This window comes from Haliotis asinina, chromosome 6 (genome assembly GCF_037392515.1).
Source record: "Haliotis asinina isolate JCU_RB_2024 chromosome 6, JCU_Hal_asi_v2, whole genome shotgun sequence".
NCBI lineage: Eukaryota > Metazoa > Mollusca > Gastropoda > Lepetellida > Haliotidae > Haliotis > Haliotis asinina.
This window is the reverse complement of record NC_090285.1, coordinates 66,415,391-66,440,168: the sequence shown is the minus strand read 5'-3', so window position 1 is coordinate 66,440,168 and position 24,778 is coordinate 66,415,391. Positions and strand designations below refer to the sequence as shown.

The following is a 24,778-nucleotide window of genomic DNA, read 5'->3' as shown; positions in this document are numbered from 1 at the left end:
CTTGGCTCCGCCAATGACAAACATTAACATGTCGGGTTATTGTCGACTGAGACAGGTCACTGGGGATATTAACGTAATTGAACGGAAACCAGACTGAACAGTTATATGCTTTTATGTTCCTTGACACAGTTTGTACTTCGTGTTTTTGAGTTCATGCAGAGTGGTAAATGAACTCAACTCAACCACAGACACTTACAAAACTGGTCCAAGCTTTACAAGGAGAATGGGGTCGAATTTCACTGGATAGAATTCGCAGACGATTTCCGCCTTTCCGCCTCTCCTGACAGTCCTGATACCGACCGACGTGACATTATCAATCACGCGTCAGTTTGTCTTGTCTCTTTCAGAGATGTCATGTCATCTCACTAGATTTGACGTTTACAGTCAGATGGTTGACAACATTAAAGTCACACATGTACAGTTTGCAACTTCACAACAGATACCCAGTGTTCAGGTATACTATACTTCGCATGTTTACAGTTACTTAAACATATTGTGGAACGCTAAAGTGCAGCGGTAAGGCGCCTGCTTATTATTATCCCCGGTGGAGCATCTAGGTTCGGATCCCGAGGTCTGCACATTTGCGTGGTATCTTTGGACAAGATCCTTAGATCCACATTGTCTCAGTTCACCCAGCTGCAAAATGGGTACCCGTAAGGATGTCATGTGAGCGTCTAGTTCACTGCCCCTAACACACGGCATGGTCGTATGGTCCCCAGGTAGATGAAAAAGTGTCGTAAAGTACGATAATGTACTATGACTGGGGGTAGCGTAGCGCTGTGAGCAAGCAATGAGCCTGGATATCAGCGCCATATACGCGAACTATTACTATTATAGTTACTATTACTTTTCTATTTGCGTTTCTCATTGGCTCACAACAAAAGTAGGTCGGTACCAGTATGTTTATCTAATAATGGTATGTTAGGTATACAACCACAGATAAACTCAACCACGATGTCCCTGTAACACATCCCTACCTTGTGCAACAGTCATTATTTCAGTACAAAATGATTAGCCTTCTTTTTGTTCTTGCCCCCCTCGTTGTGGGAGACTATCCTTTTAGAAATATCTCTCTACCCTGGGATGACAGAGTCAACGATCTCGTGGGTCGTCTCAGCCTGGACGAGATCAAACTACAGATTTCCCGTGGGGGTGCTGGACCAAATGCTGGTCCCGCTCCTGCGATACTCAGATTGGGAATCAAACCCTACTCCTGGGACACCGAGTGTCTTAGGGGGGACGTGGCTGCAGGTGAAGCTACTTCATTTCCCCAGTCCATAGGACTAGGCGCCTCATTTAGGTAAGTCATTATTACTTCGTTGAGCGGAGTCTATGGATGCTTGTTGATTGAAATGCAAGATAATATATGCCGGTATGTACGGTGAACGTGCATGCATTGCTCGAACCTATCACATGAAAGCTCAGGACAAACACGCCTTTAACAATCTATGGCATGCGATACGATGTCATAATAATGCACGTATCGCCATGAGCAGGCAATGTACATAATAAGCGTCCTGTAACTCTTACTATACGACAATAGCAAATGCGATGGATTAAAAGACAGCAGCATAGTTGCTAGATATATTAATTCCTGAAACACTGAAATCGTCTCGTTGTTCCCCGTAGCCCTGACCTGATATTCCGGGTGGCCCAGGCCACTGGTGAGGAAGTGAGAGCCAAATACAACAACTACACACGGTATGGGATATATGGCGACCACAAGGGTATCAGCTGTTTCAGTCCGGTCATCAACATCGTGAGAGACCCCAGGTGGGGCAGGAATCAGGTGAGAGACCACAGACGGCATATCGGTGTTATCTTTAGGTGATCTACCTGTAATTATAGAGTAACCTTGACAGCAAAGATAGAATCACCGACAACGACAAGGATAAGGACGGTTAACATGCCGTGCTTACGATGAAACTAGTCCCAACTCTTTTCCTCCTGGCCTGCAAATGATGAGAATATCGTTCCTAGACTCCACAGCATCAGTAAATACTATATTGTTTGATTAATGTCCGGCCATTGAACGTGCTAAATGTCATTTTCAATTATCACCGTCGCATTTCAGGGAAACCATTTAATGGAGTAAATGTATCAGCTGTTGAAGGTACTGAGAGACACAGGACAAACGTATACTCTACTCTCTAACCTCCTTAATCGCTAAATGTCAAAGATCCACTTACAGAATTTTCACTGCCATTGTGCATGTTTCGCCCAATGGAATCTGCTTCAAATGAATTGAGAATTATTTTCTGAAAGTGGCGTTTTCTATCCCGTATGTTGAAACACACACATGCCCACTTAATAGAAATTAAGATCGAAAAAGTGGTTAGCTAGTTTGCAAGGTTTAGAAAAGTTAATAATCTTTTTTCTCGATATGCTGCTGTCGACAGGATGATTTCCTGCATGACCTAATGAACCGGTAGGTGTAATATGCTTCTCAGGACACAGCCTTTTGTATGATTTATCTGTGCGAAATGGTATGTCCAGGCGTTTCAATACATGAACATAGAATCTTGGTTGTACTCCTGAAGATCAGGTTAACAAGTGGTACCCATGGGGTGGTCAGATTGGTTGACAGATGTCACCATATCCCATTCATGACGTCAATCAGTGGATTGACGGCTACAGACTCGATTCTTTTCAGACGGCAATGGTTTCTAGTATGGTGATCTACCTTCAGGTGTTGTAATCTATAGTCTATTTTATATTATGTATAGCCCAAACTATGCTGCTTTTAACTTGTTATTAGTTTTAACACATGCTAGTCTTAAGCTTGAATTACGATAGTCTAGTTACTTTGCTGTCCACTGACGACGAGTTCCTAATACATGCATATTCGTTATGATCAAATTTGATCTCGCCACGATAGGGCTGAAATATTGCCGATTTGACTTTAAATATTAACTCACTTTTCAGTCCGTCAAAAATATTATTAAGTATAGCCTTAAAAAACAAACCAACCTTCGTGGTTTCATACTCACATCCCTCACAGCTTTGTTAGACGAGATTAATTTTCCTTTAGGAGACATATGGAGAGGATCCATTCTTGTCGGGGGTCTTTGCTGCATATTTTGTGAGGGGTCTCCAGGGAAGTGATCCCCGCTACGTCAGAGCCAACGCTGGCTGCAAACACTTCAATGTCCATGGCGGTCCGGAAGACATATCTGTTCAACGCGCTTCTTTCAATGCAAAGGTAACTTTAGATCAGATGGTGACGTCATGTGCTGTTATGACGTCCACGATCTCTTGCTGAAGCCACTTTGCCTTAATTTTCACCTGTCAACCCAACAAATGAACAAGAAGTAGTCTACTAAAAATAACGAACAAGTTAAATTGCAAATAACGAATAAGTTGTTATCCAAACTATATATACATTTGCAAACACGTAAATAAAAATAGTGTTCATACGGGACGATCTTGTGAAGTAATACATCCAGTAATCCCGAATGGATCTTTTCAGGTGTCTGAAAGAGATTGGCGCACTACCTTTCTCCCAGCCTTCCGTACCTGTGTCAAGGCCGGGACGTACAATGTCATGTGTAGCTATAACAGGTAGGTGAAATGGACCTGGTCAAAACAATTAATAACTCCTAGGCCATTCCTCATGTTCTCCCGTAAACCTGCCAGGGCTGACAATGGAACCTACAAAAATTATGCATGTTTTTCGAGGAACATTCGTCTCTTGCACGAATATGCCGATATGAGCGCCACACATTTGTTGGATATTGTTCAATGCTAAACCATGATACATGGCTATTTCATGATGTGAAACCCTTGTTAATAAGCATCAACGGAGTTCCAGTGTGTGCCAACAAGAAGCTTCTGACCGATATTCTGAGAACTGAGTGGGGTTTCAAGGGTTACGTTGTCAGTGAGTAAGGCGCCATTGAGAACGTCATCTATCAACACCACTACCTCAACAACAGCGTGGACACTGTCACAGCATGTGTGAAGGCTGGGTGCAACCTCGAATTGTCCTATCACAGCGATATTCCTGCGTTCTTTTCAGTGGGTACGAAAATGAATATATTGAGTGACCGTTGAGCACTTCCTCAGTTGTCTATCTAGTTACAGTCAGCATTATTGTCTTAAAATTTTGACAGATATATTTGACTGTGTTCAATTGTGCACATGTCCACCATTACTGTTATCATTTATAGTTTCAATTTGCAATGTACGATTGCTTGAGTGACGGTATCCAATACATTGTGTGAACATTGAAACAATAAACAGTAACAATATCAATACTAATTGCAACCTCACCAGCTTTATTAGAAGATTTGATTGTTCCAATTGAGACAAGAACATTTCGGAAGCCACATGGCTTAGGTAACTGAACATTTATGTACGATGATGTCCGGTTGTGAAATAAGAAGTCTGAATAATGAAAATGTTCAGACCTCCTCTCATCAGAAAGCCCAGGCCCAAGGCAAACCTGATACGAAACTTCAGAGATGCGTGATGTGACTAGGATTTGTTCTTCGTAATTGATAAAGGAGCCCGATAATACTGACGGGATCGGATGGTCAGGCTCACTGACTTGGCTTGCATGAATGGTTCTGAAATTCACGGGGCGATCAATGTGGTATTTTTCGTCATACAGTTGATGCTGTGAAACAAGGAAAACTTACTGAAGACGAGGTCAGAGAAACTGCTAAGCCGTTATTCAACGTCAGAATGAGGCTGGGAGAGTTTGACCCACCGGAAATGAATCAATACACAAAGTTGAACATGTCGATAGTTCAGGGCGAGGCTCACAGGAACCTGTCCGTGGAGGCAGCATTAAAGACGTTTGTATTGCTGAAAAACGAAGACAACGTGCTTCCGTTAAATTCGCAAAACTACAAAAACGTGGCAGTAAGTATTTGGAACAGATAGTGCATGTGTCCAGATATACGACGACAGTTTATAAATAACTGTGTCTGAGTCAGACAATTCAGTGATAGCTATCGTGGAAATGATATACGCTACTGATACCGAGTTCCCGAGTTACCAAACGTAACCAACAAATTCAGTTTGTCGCCTAATACGACATGTTTTTATTTATTTTCCACACATGTTCTTGTTGCTCTTTCACGGCGCATTTGTTTACATGATGAAAATGTTTACCAGGTAGTTGGACCAATGGCCAACAATACATATCAAATGTTTGGAGATTATGGTCCAAACATTAACCCGACATACACTACCAACCCACTGCAAGGCGTACAGTCCATCTGGTCTACAGTGAGGTATGGTGCCGGATGCACCGACAACAAATGCAGTCAGTATAACTCCCAGGAAATCCAGACAGCAGCAACTGGCTCCGATCTCATATTTGTGTGTCTTGGAACAGGTGAGTTAATGAGTGATACACGCTAAAGCCTGTGTTGTTATAGCTGTTAGTTATAACTAACGTTTGGCGTTGCACGTAGTATTTGATAGGCCATATTCCAACATAGCAACAAAATAAACTAAGTCCCAGCTCATCGTTATACAATCTGAACACGATGTATGAATTTATCATACTTTTATCAACAATCAGTGAGTCTTTGCAAGAATTTAGTGTCTGCAAACCCGCTGTATCTAAGTTACTGGAAACTGATTATGAGCAATTGAAATTTTGCAGCATAAGCGTTCAGCATAAGAACAGCACGATTGTGTCAATATACTTATTCAACAGCAACTTTGCCTTAGTTACATGTAAACCTATACACCGTTTTATGTTCGTGTTGCATTACTTTGTACAAGTAGCATATGACAGTACTATCCCTTGTGTAATAACGAAATTAATTATAATAACACACTGTCGTATCACACGTGCTATGATTGACATAATCACATAACAATATCAGAAGATATATATCACAGCATATATTTGTGTATCGTTGCAAGCAAAATAGGTGTGGAATTGTAAAGAAATGAGGGCGAGTCATGTGTATCATGATGAAGATGTTGTAAGCGTGTGCGTGCATGCATGCGTACGCTTGTGTGTGTGTGTGTGTGTGTGTGTGTGTGTGTGTGTGATAGCATTTATGCTAGGCAAGGGTGTTTTGAATCCCATATATCTGTTAGCATATGTACCACATTGTTGATAAGGTTTACATCTGATCTGATGTTGCTGGTTAAAAATGTTTTATGTAGGGGCGAATATAAACACCAAAACACCCTATATTAAAGTAAAATAATAAACTCTTTGCTTCAGTTATTCATCATTCTTTCCATCTAAGACATCTAAAAGAGATTTCGAAATTCTTTATGCATGTCTTCAATAAGGTCAGGAATTAGAATCTGAGGGCAACGACAGGGCCAACTTGGATCTCCCTGGACAACAGCTGCGGTTGCTGCAGGACGCTGTCAACGCTGGCCATGGTAGGTTGGAGATTAACAACACAGTTAATATTCACATTCGTATTGTTTAATCCAGTTACGAAAACGAATGTTCACATATTCACTTTTACTCTTTATCTGACTGCACCACTGTACATGTGATCAGTATGTGTTTCCTTCCAGCATCCAGTGCCAAAGTCATCCTCCTTCTGTTCAATGGAGGACCCCTCAACATTACATGGGCTGCTGCAAGTCCTAATGTACAGGTGATGTTGGAACTATTTTTCCCAGCGCAAGCAACAGGTGAGGCTCTACGGCGAGTTCTTTTGGCAGAGGGGACAGATTCAATTCCAGCAGGAAGACTTCCGGTAACGTGGCCAAAATATATCAACACGGTAGGTCCTCAGCTTGATTGCGCCCTGGCTTCATTTGATTTATTCTTAATTTAGCCAGTGACCTGTTTGTTAACGTCAAGTATGTGTCTTGAAAGAATGGTTGTGTATCACTTTTTATCTTAACGTCGAAAATGAAATCAGAAAAGGTAATGTCACATAAAGACAATGTGTAAAATATCCCCTTCGATTCTAACTACAAAGGTACCTGACATGACCAACTACTCAATGGTTGAACGCACATACCGGTACGCCACGTATCCAGTTCTCTTCCCCTTCGGCTACGGCCTGTCCTACACCAGCTTCTTCTACGACATCTTGGAGTATCCCGATCAGGTGACAGCCGGGACCGACTTGACTGGTTCTGTGTCACTTATCAATAAGGGCTCCTTTGATGGCGATGAGGTATGGAGTTCTGTAAGAAAACATAATGCAGCAAAGTAGCACAAACTTGATTTCATTATGAACTCTTTTACCTTCTTCCAACTATACATTTTGACCATTTACCTACAGTACCTCAGTAAACATATTGAATGTAAAACTGAAGTTTTCTTCAGTTGTTCTTTCTTTAGAGACCCGTGAAGGACCCGGGGTAGAATAGGCCTTCAGCAACCCATGCTTGTCATAAAAGGCGACTATGCTTGTCGTAAGAGGCGACTAACGGGATTGGGTGGTCAGGCTCGCTGACTTGGTTGACACATGTCATCGGTTCCCAATTACGCAGATCGATGCTCATGTTGTTGATCACTGGATTGTCTGGTTCAGACTCGATTATTTACAGACCGCCGCCATTTAGCTGGAATATTGCTGAGTGCGGCGTAAAACTAAAACTCACTCACTCTTTCTTTAGACGTCAGTCATAGTAAGACATAGCCCAAGTATGCTCCAAATATGCGGACCATGACTAATTGTCTCTATTTCAGGTGATCCAGGTGTATATATCCTGGTCTAACGCTACTGTGACAGTTCCACGGCTTCAGCTGGTGGACTTCAACAGAGTGTTTGCACCACGGGGTGTACAGACTCAGTGGAACTTCACCATCTCGGCTGAATCTATGGCAGTGTGGACTGACGAGAAGGGATGGGTCGTTGAGCCAGGTCACTTGTCTCGTGCTGCTACAGAGATACTGTCACAACACAATACTAAACCTGTCTGGACCAGACAGCAGAGTGGCTAACTCAATGATAAACAATCCTCGCTTTATGATAGAACACAATGAAAGAGTGGAAGTATTGCCTTATTGTCACATTCAGCAGCATCACACAATAATACATAATTTAGACTACGCTACACAAACCAGCTGTTCATAGCACAATTCCACCTATTCAAAGAAGCATGCCCATACGTAATAATTTAGTAAACGTGTAATCTTCCTGGATGGAAGTATTTGCAGTTGGGGAAATCAGTCAGTCCTGTGATTACACGGACCTCCTCGTGAGTGTTTTCTGTTCCCTCATGAAGCCGTTTAATGTAACTCTGGCAGTGTGACTAGTTCTTAATATCAGGTCGGGTTTTCTGGAATATTCCCACTATTGACTAAGTCGGTGTTCTACAAGTAATTGATCTTCGTCGTGGAAATATGTACGTCCTCATTTAATTACAACCTAGGTTTGGATCACTTAGAAACATTCAGACATGTACAAGTTTCAAAATGGTAAATTTCATAAGATTTTTTTTCCTAGGATAATCACATCTTTAACATGTTCATGTAAGAAAATAATTCAGATATACTTTGTCTTTGCAGGTGTCATTTCGTTCTGGGTAGGAGGTCAGCAGCCAAACGCCCAACCAGCCATCAGCTCCAATGTCATTCCCGGCCAGTTCACAGTCATGGGACAAAAAATACTTGGCCGATATTAATAAGCATTAATCATGTCCTTATACCGCATGGTAGTGGATTTTCATCGCTCTTTATATTGTAACTAAGCAGATAAATATTATCTCCATCACATAAAATGATAAAATGTACTCGATGTTGGTTTAGTAATGTTACCAGTTGCGGAAATGTTTAGTTGTTGCCAGATTTACAACTGTTTGCTCTTTTCTTCAGTAAGATATAAGGCGGATTCAATACAGCGATTTGAATTAATTACACTTTATACATGCCTGTAGTGCAGGTCTCAGAGGTTTATTAACCTTATGACATGACAGAGGTTGGGGTTGGTAATGAGTCGAAGATGTTCAGCCAACGGAATTTGGAATTCAGAAGCCCTAATCAACAAATGAGAATGCATGACAGAGCAGATCTAGAGGTTATCATTGCCGACGACCAATGCAATATGGAGTTGGTAAATACTGTACGTAATAATACATGCATTCATTCAAAAGGCTTAACATTTATGAGATTATATGATTGGATATCAGGAAAGACGCGAAGTGTTTGTAATATACAGTTAAAAATTGCCGTGACAAAAGGTATAAGAAATACCCTGAGGACCAGCAAAATATAACTTTGAGAAGTCTGAAAGTTTCAATTCCTTTTTCTATTGTGGAAACATAGGCAAGAATATAAAGATTCACAAAAGAGGTTTCATGTACAATGCAACTGAGTCAAATCTAAAGTAATCGATCACAAATATAATATCAACTCACAAAAGTCTTGTTTTAAGAGTGAGAAACAGTTATACTGAATGTAACACCGCGAGCTGTCAGGCAGCGGTTACGTAGGTCAAGCGTTGACGAAAGCAGGCAGACTTATGTACTCCAGTTAATCTGTGCGTGTGCCCGGCGTCAACACAATAACCAACCTCTGTATATACAATGTTACATTCTGCACGACTGTTTCTCTCTCACACTAAGACTTTGGTGAGTTTGCCATACTATATGTTTTGTGACCTACTACTTTAGATTTTGACGCATTTGTATTGTATTTGAAATCTGTATTGTGAAATTGACTTGTGACTTCGTATACCTTGCTCTCGGTGCATAATAATACAGAATTTGAATGTTTCAGACTTGTCTTTGTTCTGTTTCGCTGGTTCACAGGGGATTTCTTACATTGTTTGTCACGGTAAATTATTAACTGTAACAACAGTCACCGAATAGTTTTAATAGATATTTTTCATTCTTTTCACCGATATGAAAAATAAAGATTACATTTTATTTCCATTTGATATAATTGCAGACTCTGTCTATCGATGGGATTCGAATCGCATTTTAGTCCTAATGGCAATAATTATCACTTCCATATCATTCATTGTTCGGGTTTTGATCAAGGTCATAAGCGATTAAATGAGTGAGTGAGTTTAGTTTTACGCCGCACTCAGCATTATTCCAGTTATATGGCGGCGGTCTTGTAAACAATCCAATGATCAACAGCATGAGCAAGAGGCAACTAACGGGATCGGGTGGACCATGCTCGCTAATTTCATTGAGACGGGATTGTCTGGTCCAGACTCGATTATTTACAGACCACCGCCATTAGTAACAAAATGAGACCCAGTCTGGTCTGTCCATGATTACGCTGATGGGGTAACGCTAATGCTATTACAAACCGAAAAACTCGTATGTATTGTGCCTGTAACAGCAGACAATTTATCTAACTGAGGATCTGTCAGATTTACACTTTATCAGCCTGCCTGTACATTTCTATCTTTATTCGACAGATGTTTTGGATGGCATTCAAACTTGAAACTGGTGACACTTTCAACTGCAATACAGCCACTAATTTTCTTTCACGCCTAGTTGATTCTTGGAAGCAGATAACGGATGACGATGACGCCTATATCTGCGTCAGTTACCTACTTGACAGATTCCTGTCTATCGCATTCTTAACAAAGCGACGCTTATTCATGACCAGAAACAATTGTGGTGTTATTGATTTCATGTACTAACACTTACCTTTAGTAGATACTAGTAAGTTATTTCGCTTAAAATAATAGTTTTCTTGATGCAGTTGTGATCTGTATACGTTACGTCCACAAGGTGCCTGACGTGACCAACTACTCAATGGTTGAACGCACATACCGGTACGCCACGTATCCAGTTCTCTTCCCCTTCGGCTACGGCCTGTCCTACACCAGCTTCTTCTACGACTTGGCTCGTTCTGTCTCATTCGGCAATCGACGATCATTTGATGCGGATGTGTACGCATGAAGGAAACAGCTTCAAACTTCACCCTTGCCCATACTGCAACATTGTTCCAGCATCGGACAATGACTAACTTTGGAAATTGTCTATATTCCGGGTCATCCAGGTGTATGTATCCTGGTCTAACGCTATGGTGACAGCTGCACAGCATCAACTGGTGGATTTCAACAGTATGTTTGCACAGAGAGATGTTCTGACTCAGTGGAATTTCACCATCTCGGCTGAATCTATGGCATTGCGGATTGACGAGAGGGGGATGGGGGTCGTTGAGCCAGGTAAGTTGTCTCGTGCTGCTTCAGAGATATTTGCAAACAGACAGCTAATACAAAGGGTGAGTGGGATGGTGGTTTTTTGTTGCATGTCTTCAACTGGCTTTACTTGATATTAAGTAAATAATGTAGTCTGTAGGTGATAAAAGAGACAAGCTTATTGTTTTTGAAACCATCCGTCATTGTGATGTAGTGATAGCTACTAATAATATTCTATTTTTCAGATGTCATTTCATTTTGGATAGGAGGTCAGCAATAGACCACCAATCCAGCTATCGACTCAAATGTTATTAATGGCCACTGCCGGTTACAGGACAAAAGATTCTTGGTCGATATTAATACATACCTCTTCTTGCCCCCTTTTACAATGTACAGAAATAAAAAACTGACAGGCCTGGGAGGTCATAGTGTTAACTATATCTGAGATATCTGAACATGATGATCATGGAAGAGCATGCTCACACTGAGACCACCTGTACACTATAGGGTCTGTCCCTGGGCTATCATGACAATTGATTCCACGCAGTCCCAGCTGGCCATCCAGAGAGTCTTTCGATATAAAGTCCATTGTTTCTATTCATGTATATAAAGTACTTGCTGTGTGATGTGCTCCACTCATGGTTTAAGGTTTTACTTCAATGCGTCAGTACAAACGTAAACCTCAATGTGTGTAAACTTCAAACAAACCAGTTAGCCCACTGATTGATTGTGCTATCCTTTTTGTGTTGGGTGACATGCAAATCTATGTGTACCTCACGTCGAAATGGAGACGCAATGGGCCATCTGTCGTCACTGTAGAGTTCGAGGCCATTACACCAAGAACCAATAGTTTATCACTCACTGACCTTAACCTTTTTCCAGCTTCTGCACACTTTAGTGTTTCCGCTTATATTTGACATCCATGTTCACTATTTCGTTTATTAAATTATATTGAACATGTTCAGGATTTTGAAGTACATAAGAAATTATAACAACAGGAGCGGACTTACATAGACTACAAAAGGATTTTCAAGCATTGTTATAAATTTGTTAAATGCTACTTGGGCAGTGAAAAGCGTGAATGAAGCATGACCACAACGCTACTAACATGCGCATGCGCCTTGACCTCAGGATAATGCGCATGCGCAACGTCTAAAACGCGAGATCGTAAGATTGCGAGAACGCGAGAAAATGAAATGTCGCATTCTCGTGTTCTCACGATTTTGTGTTTTTGTGGCCTTATTTGACAAGTCGAGATTGGGAGATTGCGAGATTTGACAGCATGTACAAATATCGCATTCTCGTGTTATCGACATTTGACAGAAACGTGCTCTGTACCGCGAGAATGTCCCTTACAGTATTCCATGAATAAGCGTAATTGCGACTTATATAAGTCTCATGGAAAACAGGAAACCTAGACATTTCAGTACACTGGTCTATAAATAGGCAACATCCATATATATCCGGGCTGTGCAGTCACAACGCCAGTCATACACACGGTATCGTCCCTATGCTTCTCCTCCTCTACCTTGCTCCCCTCGTAGCTGGGGACTTCCCCTTCAGAAATACGTCTCTTCCCTGGGGGGATAGAGTCAACGATCTCGTGGGTCGTCTCACCCTGGACGAGATCAAACTGCAGATGTCACGTGGGGGATCAGGGCCTAAGGCTGGCCCTGCCCCTGGTATTCCCCGACTGGGCATCAAACCTTACTCATGGAACACCGAGTGTCTCCGAGGGGACGCTGGGGCTGGGGACGCTACCTCCTTCCCCCAGGCCATAGGACTTGGAGCCTCATTTAGGTAAGACGATAATAAATATATACTATATCACTCATACCCCTCTTTTATGTTCGACCTACATGCTATGTACAACATCTACAAATATCATCATACATTGACCATGCTTGCTTTGGGTTTGCTCTATTTTCCTTATTTTTTGCATTTATTTATTTATTCATTCATTTTTATTTGGTGTGTGTGTGTATGTGTGTGGGTTTTTTTTGTTTTTTTTGTTGGTTTGTGTGTGTGTGTGTGTGTGTGTGTGTGTGTGTGTGTGTGTGTGTGTGTGTGTGTGTGTGTGTGTGTGTGTGTGTGTGTGTGTGTGTGTGTGTCCATGCTTATCGTATAGTAGGATATTGAGGTAACATATTGGTGCAAGCCATCGATCGACACGTTAAACACCGGAGAATGCAATGTGTGGGCCTGTTTCTGTTGTCCCTCACCGTTGTATCGCTGGCATGTCGTTGCATCGGCCTAAAACCATTTCCACTTACTTAAGTTATATTGCGGTAGAGAAATTCCCATATAACAATAATTCATTTATTTACAGCAACGACGTAGAGCACTATGCTGTGAGGAATATGGATGTGTAGTATATGTGTAATCGACCGTGACCACTCAGTGTCTTGCATCAGTACGGAAGTATATTTAAGTGTATACACACTATAGCCATTGTAAGATAAGGATATCATCATGATAGATGTTAGACAAAGGAAATTCCAGTCCTCCCGACCTGCAGGATGCACACAGTCATATAGCAGTGCTAAATGTTAAAACTGAGGACAGGGCGTTTGCACAACACTCTTTGTTTGTTATTCATTTCGCTGTGACCTGACACGGCATTTATTGCATTCCTACAGCCACAGTAGCCCCTTGGGCAAGTGAAGGCTTGAAGTTTAGCCTGTTCATGTGTTACAAATGATGTATACTGCGTCGGCATTGTCTTTGTTAATTTGAATGCATGAAACAATGTCAAACAATGTGTGTGTCGTACTTGTAACTCAAACACTATATAAGTGTTGCGTTTAATATGTAGTTCGTGCTGTATTATTCAGAACAACATTATTTTGTAGTGCTGAAATGTTAGGTAACATCTGCAACGGTATGTTAATGTGAGTAATACGTGCTGCAGTGGTAGTGTGTTATATATGCTACAACTATTAACACACAAAGGATCAAATTATGCATCACTGATGTCATTATTGGGCCATATCGACAGGCATTAACACGCATTTTGCGACACATCAGACACTTATTATTTACATTAGTGTGCGTATGTTTTATAAGAAAAACAACTCCGTGTTAACTTGCGAAAGCAAAGGAAAGTCCGTAGTGTGGTGATTTACCCTTTGCCACGGGCGATCTAATGCACACTTGTATGTTGTATTGTCGTGAAAATATGAACGCTTCACCCGCCAGGTGTATTTCAGTTCTTTTACTGTTCTTTGTATATTGTTGTATAATGCCTTTATGTATTATGGCTTGTTTAACTTGCGTTGGTGAGAGATTGAGTTTAGTTTTACATCGCACTCAGCAATACTTCAGCCATAATCCAGGGATCAACAGCATGGACATCGCTCAGCGGAGCTGGGATACGATGATATGTGTCAGCCCAGTCAGCGAGTCTACCATCCGATCCCGTTTGTTGGCTTTGACAAACATGGGTTACCGATGATCGGTTTTAACCTGGATCTTCATGGGCCCTTGCGTTAGTGAGTAGGAAATACTGCCGCTGTGACTAAGATCATAACTCACTCACTCACTCACTCACTCACTCACTCACTCACTTATGATGTACGTACCGAAAACATACTCACCCCCTTTCGGGTATGTACATCATATGTGAGTGAGTAATCTGGTTTTACGCTTCTTTTAGCAATATTCCAGCAATGTCACGACTTTGGACACCAGAAATGGGCTTCACACTGTACCCATGTGGGAATCGAACTTTGGTCCTAGGCGTGATTACTGAAGAATTTAGGCACCAGGCTATCCCACCGCCCCTACGCCAAAAGGACAGGGTTATTCTTATCCATACGTGATATATGAGAGAGTGAGGTACACTGTAAGTTCGTATCGCCACTGTTTCAGCCGTACAGCAAGGGGCATTTGAAACGCCACTGGCTGTGCACACGTTAAAATGTTTCGCTCCTAACGGATCCCACGAGTCTCCGGATCCGCACTTGATTAACGTCTTCCCAAGACGTATTTTAATGTAACAAGTGAGATATTTAGGATCAACCGGTGTGCGGATTTTATTAATAACTTGTTTTGAGAGCCATCGGAGCTTATGCGTTCAGAGTATTGCAGCTCACCAATTTCCTGAAAGGTGCTTTTTTGCGTATCTTTATACAATGTCAAGCTGTACCAAATTTTGAACCAGGGCCTACTTTCATCCCTTTGTTCAGCCCTGATCTGATATTCCGAGTAGCCCAGGCAACTGGTGAAGAGGTGAGGGCTAAGTTTAATGACTACATGAGGAAAGGACAATATGGAGACCACAAGGGTATCAGCTGTTTCAGTCCGGTCATCAACATCGTCAGAGACCCCAGGTGGGGCAGGAATCAGGTGAGAGACCCATGAATTCTCGAAGCTGAAACGTAGGAGAGAAATTTACGGGAAAACGGGAAGAAGGATCAGAACCTTCAACAGCAATCAATCAAGGATTTTCTTGAAGTGCAAGTGCAATATAAGTCTCCCAGAGGCATTCGTGGTAATAGCTGTCTAAATGAATGTTTGAATAAGACCAGCAGACATACGAGGGGGAAAGAATCAATGACAGTTAGATGTTAATCCGATCAAAAACAGCACCATTCAATACTGAGAAATATGAATTACTCTTAGGTTTGCAGCATATTTGGCTCCGCACATACAGTGTTCCCAGAAATTATTGAGAAAATCTTTGTTTTTTTCCTAATGATGCTAACATTGGAAAAAGGGCTTTCACTATGCACTAAGCATACTAAATAAGGGAGACAACTCTTGAAGGCTTAGAAGGCAGCTCATTGCGTCAAGAGTTATCTCCCTTGTCTGAGCAGACGGCTTCCTGTGTTGACATGGCAGAATTTACAGCAAGAGAGAAAAGAAAGCTCATTCTAGATGATTTTGAAAGGGGTGAGGCTGATGCTAAAGTGTTAGCTTGTAGACATGGTATTCCTCTGTCTACAGTATACAGAACTTTGAAGAATATTCAAACAGGAACCGGGATAGAGCACAAAACAGGGGCAGGTCGGCCTAGGAAATTCAGTGTTGTGGATCGCCGAAGACTTGGGCAGATTGTGAGTAGGGGCAAATTGAAAAGTGTTGAGAACATCAGAAATGAAATGATTAGCAGAGGAAGTCCTCAGGTATGCAATGAAACAGTTAGGCAGGAATTACAGAGACTTATTTGGGTGAAAAAACGTGGAATTCCCTCGCCGTTGATGAAAGATGCACAAAAGGAAAAACGTTTAAACTGGTGTCGGGCTCATGAAAATCAAGATTGGGATAATGTTTTCTTTTCGGATGAAAGTTCTGTTTGGCTTTTCCCTAATTGTGTGAAAATTTGGACCAAAGATACTGTCAAACCTATCTACCAGCGACCAAAACATAGCCCGAAGTTTCACATGTGGGGTGGCATATCGGCTCGCGGAGTGACGCCATTGTGTGTTTTTACGGGAAACGTGACAAAAGAAAGATACGTTGACATTCTAAATGGTCACCTTCTTCCGACAGCACAAACATTGTATGAAGATGATTGGATTTTCCAGCATGATAATGACCCAAAACACACTGCGCGCTACACAAAACAGTGGTTGTCGGGCGAAAATGTTCAAGTTTTAGACTGGCCCAGTTACAGCCCAGACCTAAACCCAATTGAGAATGTGTGGGGAGTCATGAAGGACAGAATAAACCAAAAGGGACTGAGAAATATTGAAGATATGAAGGCCGAGGTGGTCAAATATTGGGATACCCTGTCACACGATTACCTACAAACATTGATGGGTAGTGTGCCTAGGTGTATTCAGGCATGCATTGCTGAGCGAGGAGGTCTAACAAAGTACTAAAACAAGACTGAGACTGTAAAAGGATGATGTTTTAACATGTTTATGTAAGTAAAACGCCAGAAGTTAATAAACGTAATGAGTTACATGACGCAACATGATTTTCAATAATTTCTGGGACTACTATATAACTGAACGCTCCGAAAGGTTGTGTTTGTCACTATTATCAGGGATACTATCTAAATATCTTGTAGATTATCCCAGCTATTATTCACTATAGAGATGTTGAAATATATCTGGCTTTGTCTTGTATTCATACACTTCCAATGAAATTGTTCTCTTTCGTCAGGAAACATATGGGGAGGATCCATTTCTGACAGGGGTCTTCGCTTCAAATTTCGTAAAGGGTCTCCAGGGAAGTGATCCTCGTTACATCAGAGCAAATGCTGGCTGCAAACACTTCAATGTCCATGGCGGCCCTGAAAATATACCCGTGTCGCGGTTCTCATTTGATGCAAAGGTAAGGTAAAGATTAAGGTCATGTTAAAGATCACATGCAACCCAAAATCAAACATAATTAAAACACATTTATCACCTATTCATGACATATAATATACATTGCTGCTTTTAAAAAAAACAAATAAACAAAATTATAAGCGTACAATCGCGATTCAAAAGTGCAATATTTTGTTCTTGGGCTTACTTCCCCCGAAACGAAGCCCTCGGGAGACCGAACCCAGTCATAGCGGGTGGATATGCACTCAAGTGTAACGACGGCTTCCGATTGGCTGTTTCTTTTGCCGATATGCTGAGGGTTCATTGTGTGTACAGAAAGATGATCTGTTTGATGGGCATTTTAGAAGTATAGCCCATCACAAGAAAGTAAGATTCTTTATGGATAACAACTTCTTTTTGTGTACTTGATGTGTCGTTTCAGCATGGATTCATATACTGTTGTCAAACAAAATCATATACACGAAAAGAAGTCGCTATCCATGAAGAATATATATAGAGATGTTGGATTTGGAAAATGCATGTTCTCTGAATTTGCGCTCGATCCAATAAAAAATCATATCAGTATAGATGGTAAACCACTGCGTGGCTGGCATCTGTCATTCGTCCAAGTACAAAGCAGGACTTGAAACTGACAAGAGTTTGTACCAGTTTCCGTCAGATCCAGTCATCCGAAGAAAATGAATGTAGTTTGTTTGCAACCAAAAGACATAAAAACATGTCATGTGTATCACACTTGCCTAATTACGTAATGTGGCAGACACGGGACTCGGGTGCACGAGTCATAAATCAACATATTTTCTTTATGTCGTATTGTCTGATAGGTGTTAAGTTCAAATTGCACGTGGTCAATGATTGAAGCTGTGTATTGCATGTTGTCTTTAGCAGACAGGCAGGCAGACATATAGGTGTGAATAAACCAGACACTGAGCTTGCTCTGTGACAGAGACTGCTTACCACAATCAACAAGTTTTTTTTACGTAACGAGTAGATTATTTACTTGTTTGTGTACAGAACCAAGATTAGACTACTGCTCACGACCTCAGACGTTGGGCATACATACTGTTCCAAGCTCCGCGAAACTATTCACTGCGCATGCGTTATGGACGCAGCGCAGCACAGCTGTTGAAACCAGTTTTCCCCCCAGCGCTGGGGGGAATTTAGTGAAACGTTTGAACTCCGATTTCGCGGGCTTTTTTTTCATCGCGTTTTTTTACAACTTAATAGGTTGTAATGGCATTTTTTATGATTTGTTTCGGTAAGTGCATACCGAAAGGTACCAGAATCTGCAAAGTTGTGTTTTGCGTTGCATGTGACCTTTAACATAGTAGTACGAGAAAGTAAATCAACACCAGTCCAACTATTTACCTGTACGTAAGTCAGGATCAACCCAATCAGCGACTAGAAGTCTGCTTCACATTTTCGTCGTTCGCTTTCATTCATCAGGTGACTTTAGGGATTAAGTAACAAAAGGCAAGTATGGGAACGTAAATGTATAGACGTGTTTCAGCTTATGTCTGTTGCTTTTTATAGGTGTCTGAAAGGGACTGGCGGACCACGTTTCTGCCAGCCTTCCGCTCCTGTGTCAAGGCTGGGACCTACAACCTCATGTGCAGCTTCAACAAGTGGGTACCACTACAGAAACATTCATGTTTGTGCTTGACACAGGTGGCCCAGAAGGCACGCCATCAGTCTGTGATCGAATCACTGTTCGAATCCTGCTTTGAATGCTGGTTCATCCCGACTGTGCTTCCTGGTTCGTCAGCAGCCAGCCCGTCCCTGAATGTTGCCTCAAAGTGATAGACGTCTGAGACCTGCATCCCTTGGTTTGATGGTTCCTTCCTAATTAATGAATAACCGCAATACTCTTCAAACCAGCGTTACAATGTAACTCTCTCAACCTATTATTTACAGCTTCTTCTGGCTCTTTTAACATTATTTCTTAATTGTCTTATGTCCACGTTCACGTAAGTTTCAATTTCACATAAATTTACAGAATACTTACGGAAAAGATTATTGCAACATAACATTACAAGCACTATAGTCCAAGTAATCGTCTTTATGATCCATTTCTGGAATTTACCTGTAACAACTATTCAGAATCAACGGAGTTCCAGCATGTGTCAACAAGAAGCTCCTGACTGATATCCTGAGAAACGAATGGGGCTTCAAAGGTTACGTCATCAGCGATCAAGCCGCCATTGAGAACATCATCAGCGAACACCACTACATCAACAACAGCGTTGACACTGTTACGGCGTGTGTGAAGGCAGGACTGAACCTTGAACTTTCCACGAATCTGGACCAGCCTGTCTACTTCTCAGTTGGTATAAGATGTTTAAGATCTCATGACATATATGCAATAGTTGTTATGTATGTGATTTATTCCAGCAGTCATCACCTTCATTACACGATGCCATTTAGAAGTGGTCAAATGCTACATATGTCATATTTGGGATTTCACTTTCTCAGTAAAGTACAAATTCTAGTACTTTTTTGGTTGAGTCCCATCCGGGATTCGAACCTGCACCTTCAGAGTCAGGCACCTAATCGCCAGCACACAAAGTCAGCCGCCTAACCCGCTCAGCCACCGCGACTTGTGAGCTAGGCGGCTGACTTTGTGTGCTGGCGATTAGGAGCCTGACTCTGAGGATGCGGGTTCGAATCCCGGATGGGACTCAACCAAACAAGTACTAGAATTTGTACTTTACTGAGAAAGTGAAATCCCAAATATGACATATGTTGCAGTCATCACCTTGTCAGAGAAAAAAATTACTTAAAAACCTGTCAGTATATTTTCGGTTCCAAAACGTCCTTCCTTCCTCATTCCAGAAATCTATGTATAATGAAGAATCGACAATACCTTCGCTCACTCACAGGAAATACCTTTTTAGCCAAAACATATTCATTCATATAAATGTTTGGGACGAAATAAGTTAAGAATAATTATTTATTAATATGTTACTTAGAACTTGAAGGGGATGTCTTAAATCAATCAGATTTGAACGTGGCCAGAATCCTATTCCTACATTAAACATCCGGGCATATTTATCGATAGGTAACACCGAGGATGCTGTGTATATTGCCGTTGTATTACAGTCGATGCTGTTAAACAAGGCAAGCTTACTGAAGACGAGGTCAGGACCAGTGTTAAGACGTTGTTCAACGCCAGAATGAGGCTTGGAGAGTTTGACCCACCGGAAATGAATCAATACACCAAACTTAACCTGTCAATACTGCAGAGCGAGGCTCATAGAAACTTGTCCGTAGAAGCAACGTTGAAATCATTTGTGTTGTTGAAAAACCAAAATGTCCTTCCGTTAAAGGCATCGAGCTACAAGAATGTGGCGGTAAGTTTGAGCTGATTTAGAAAAGTGAATGAGTGAACATTTTAGTCACAGGGTCAAGAAAGAGAAACATTACCATTCCTGTTTGAAACATGAAGGCTCGTTTTACTTTGCCATCGGTAATGAGACTAAACCAATGTCCGTGTACATACGATTAATATTTTTCTGTCATCAACAAATTAATGTAAAGTGTATCAAACTATCAAAATTCACCATGGATGTGATAAATTATATATTTGCTTTTCTTTCAGGTTGTTGGACCTATGGCTAACAATTCGATACAGTTGTTTGGAAACTATGCTCCTGACATGAACCTCAAATATACCACCAACCCTCTTCAGGGCATAACTCGCCTCTGGTCTGCAGTTCGGTTTGGGGCTGGCTGTACCGACAACAAGTGTACTCAGTATAACTCGCAGGAAGTTCAGACATCAGCGAAAGGCTCTGATCTCATTTTTGTTTGTCTGGGGACAGGTGAGCTGATGTTTTCCTTTGGGTTTAAGACCCGTTCTCTTGTAGTCTGTTTTAGGAGTGTCAGAAACAGTTTTATCCTAACGATATGAATAGGACCAAATCAGAAAAAAGACACAACAATTACAAAATAGAAGTCATTTTAGACGTTTTCTACGCGAAATAATCACTTGTGCAAGAGCTCTGCTACATTCATTCGAATAAGCTGAACTGGAGTCTTGTTCAGGTAGGCTTCTATCTTGGAAGCTTGACATTTACCATGACCTATCAACTTGAGACTACGTTGATATCTTATATTGCCGACGAAGATTTAGTTGAGACACACACAATCAAACGTATTGACTAATTCAGGTCAAGAACTAGAATCTGAAGGTAACGACAAGGCCAACCTTGATCTCCCAGGACAACAGCTGCAGCTGTTAAAGGATGCTGTCAACGCCGGTCAGGGTAGGTGGGGGCTAGACGACCCAGTTACTATCATTATCGACTTGTTGAGGGTCATAAAGTTACAAGTGCACTTTAAACAAAATGAATACGTAGACTAAATGTTAATTCATTAACGTTGTTCCGGTACCTCACCGATGCGATTAAATATTATGCATATCTAATTTTCAGGGATGGTTTTCAGTTACAGCCAAGTGATTTATATGCTTGTTTATATCAAAGGCCCAGTTTCGATTGTTCATCGTGGTGCACTATGAAAAGCCCATTTCTGTCGTCTTACGTGATAAGTTTTTCAGCATTGTTCAGAGTGAATGGAACACACGCGTTCAAAGGTCTGATGTGAAGTAGTCAGTTCAATGACACGTGAACGTCAAGTTCAAAGTTTAAATGTCATTTAGTCCATCCTTCCAGCCACTGGTGCCAAGGTCATCCTTCTTCTCTTCAACGCGGGGCCGCTCAACATTACTTGGGCTGTCGAGAGTCCCAATGTTCAGGCTATCATGGAACTATTTTTCCCAGCCCAGTCAACAGGCGAGGCATTGCGACGAATACTTATTGCAGAGGGACCAAATTCAGTTCCAGCCGGAAGACTTCCAATCACTTGGCCAATGTATATCAACAGCGTACGAAAACGTTTCTTCAATAATATAGCTTGTAGGCAGATTTCATTAATTGAAACAAGATTCCAAAGCCGGACAGCAAGAGTAAACATCATAAGATTATCTCAGTCACTATTGTGGGGCACCACATACGTTACTGTATTGGTCAGTTGTCTCCATCATTTAAGGCCCGTTGATGCTCTGACACTTAGAGCCCGATTCCTAGTAGGTAATCTGATTCTGCAGGGCGTATAGAAAAACATCTAGGAATGTCAGATTTTACTAAGTAGATGTGGATGTCCATACCCACCAGATCTTGTATACCTGTATTGCTTTGTAAGGTGCCCGACATTACCAACTACTCCATGGTGGGACGCACGTACCGTTACGCTAAGTATCCAGTACTCTTCCCATTCGGCTATGGACTGTCCTTCACCGCTTTTGTGTATGAGAGTGTGAAGTATCCCAATATGGTGAAAGCTGGGGACGCCATCACCGCTTCTGTGATACTCGGCAATCGAGGATCATTTGATGCTGACGAGGTATGTTTGCGCTCAGTGTATAACGCTATTCTTCTATGTCTAGTATTCTTTGTATTCTATGTCACATGACGGTCATGCTTTAGACAGTGTTGTATATTTGCAGAAATTCCTTAATTGGTATAATGTACACTGCTTTCCATGGTATGTCAGGACTACGAGGAAACGTTGCAAAGTGTGGTCTGGCTTATGTGACCAGAGTTCACCCTGATTTCATTGTGTTTGCAACAAATAGACAAAACTGCTTTTTCAAACACAACAACCCACGTTACAAGTACCAGTAGTACTAGCATTTCAAACTCAGAAAGAATATATCTGTTCTGCCTAGTAGGTCCACTCGCATGACCAAAAGTCTTGTAACATCATATTTCAGGTGATCCAGGTGTATATATCCTGGTCTAACGCTACTGTGACAGTTCCACAGCTTCAGCTGGTGGACTTCAACAGAGTGTTTGCACCACGGGGTGTACAGACTCAGTGGAACTTCACCATCTCGGCTGAATCTATGGCAGTGTGGACTGACGAGAAGGGATGGGTGATTGAACCAGGTAAGTTGACTGGTCCTGCTGAAGAGATACTTTCACTACAACAAAATTACGAACAAACACTATGATCAACCAATATTGATCGGACAATAGAATGACTGACTGTATGATATATATCTGCCACATCACACTGTTCCAAGAGTAGGCTAAACCTCCTAGCACATCAACAGACCAGAAGAGAGGGTTTCTTGAGCCAGGTACATAATTTTATGTTATTGTTTCCAATCTACAAATGATCTGACAATGTGAAAACCAGTGTGATCACACAGCGTAACCAATGACAGAAGCCGAAGTACAGTGTGCACAAATATACTCACCGAGGTGTCATATATCTTATGAAATAATATAAATGGTTCGATTAGAGAAAGATACTTTTAATGAGACCATATGACCACTATTTCTCAAACATATGAAAGATTCATATTTACGCCCGCTTCATTTCACGGTTTGACAAGTATGAGAGTTTTGAGAAAAAAAACATCAGTAAATGTTTTATGTGAGCTTCTACCAGTTTCCACTATCACATAGCCACATATGATAATCTTCTTACAGATCAAATTCCATTTGAAAACAGAAAGAAACAGGTTTCTGTAGATGTACAAAACATTTGAGTGGTATTCCATCAAAAGGCTACTACATCTAGCCTGATATCTATGTAATAGTCTGCATAGAAACGTTGTCATCCATAAACTTCCAGAATGCCGACCATACTGTCTTTCTGTGCAGTGTATTATTCCATGTCATAATATACAAAGTACACATTGTTTCAGGTGTCATATTATTCTGGGTCGGGGGTCAGCAGCCCAATGCAAAGCCGGATGTTGGATCCAAAGTCCTTTCTGGAAAGTTCGAGGTTGTCGGTCGAAAGGTTCTTGGTCGTCATTAATCTGAAAATGAATATTGACTTATAAAATCTGTACATCTAAAACATATCATAAGCCCTATCAGTGTGCATAACAAATTTCACAGTCTGTAAGCCACGTTTTTGTCATGCATTATGTGTGTTTAATCTGCGAACTCAAAGGTACAAACCGTGTTTATAATCATGAGAAACACATTCTAAAAGTCCATTGTAGGATTGCGACTATATCATGAACACGTGCTAGTGAAGTACTTATCAACAGTGATGAGAGCAAGTGTTTTGAAAGGCCAAGCGTTGGCTCCATACACAACCAGGTGCAAAGGCATGTCCTTTGTCCCAGTCCAAATGGAGTATTTAAAGCATAACAAAGCATTCATGTATCCCATGTCGTTTTACATTGTATTCATTCTCATCTTTATCAACCATTGTATGTTTTCTTATCCACTCCAATAAATATGAAATATATTCTTACAACTGTCTGTGTCAGTGTGGTCATTGCTTTATGAACAACTCGGGATTATCAGATTGTCCCATCATCAGTTCATAATTCACACCGAAACCTGTACCAGCACGACGACCGGATGGGCTGACACATTGAGATCTAAACTACCATGCAAAAGAAATGCTGATGATTTTGGAGAAAATGTC

General features: G+C 41.3%; 1 protein-coding gene and 1 pseudogene across 2 annotated transcripts; both read left to right on the top strand.

The window, feature by feature from the left end:
* The first annotated feature begins 1,007 nt into the window (after positions 1-1,007).
* LOC137287043 (uncharacterized) lies at positions 1,008-8,571 on the top strand (annotated as a pseudogene).
* A 3,631-nt stretch (positions 8,572-12,202) lies between these two features.
* On the top strand, positions 12,203-24,605 carry LOC137287038 (uncharacterized). Of its 2 annotated transcripts, XM_067819147.1 has the most exons (12): positions 12,203-12,848; positions 15,236-15,395; positions 17,160-17,330; positions 18,857-18,948; positions 19,424-19,650; positions 20,423-20,673; positions 20,922-21,144; positions 21,493-21,588; positions 21,997-22,208; positions 22,526-22,726; positions 23,097-23,271; positions 24,039-24,605. In XM_067819147.1, exons 1-12 carry the CDS (start codon positions 12,559-12,561, stop codon positions 24,152-24,154), a joined length of 2,214 nt encoding a protein of 737 aa, XP_067675248.1. In that variant the 5' UTR covers positions 12,203-12,558; the 3' UTR covers positions 24,155-24,605. The 2 variants fall into 2 exon arrangements, with proteins under 2 accessions (XP_067675248.1, XP_067675249.1); XM_067819148.1 differs by lacking the exon at positions 21,493-21,588 and having other exon boundaries at positions 12,527-12,848.
* The last annotated feature ends 173 nt before the right edge of the window (positions 24,606-24,778 follow it).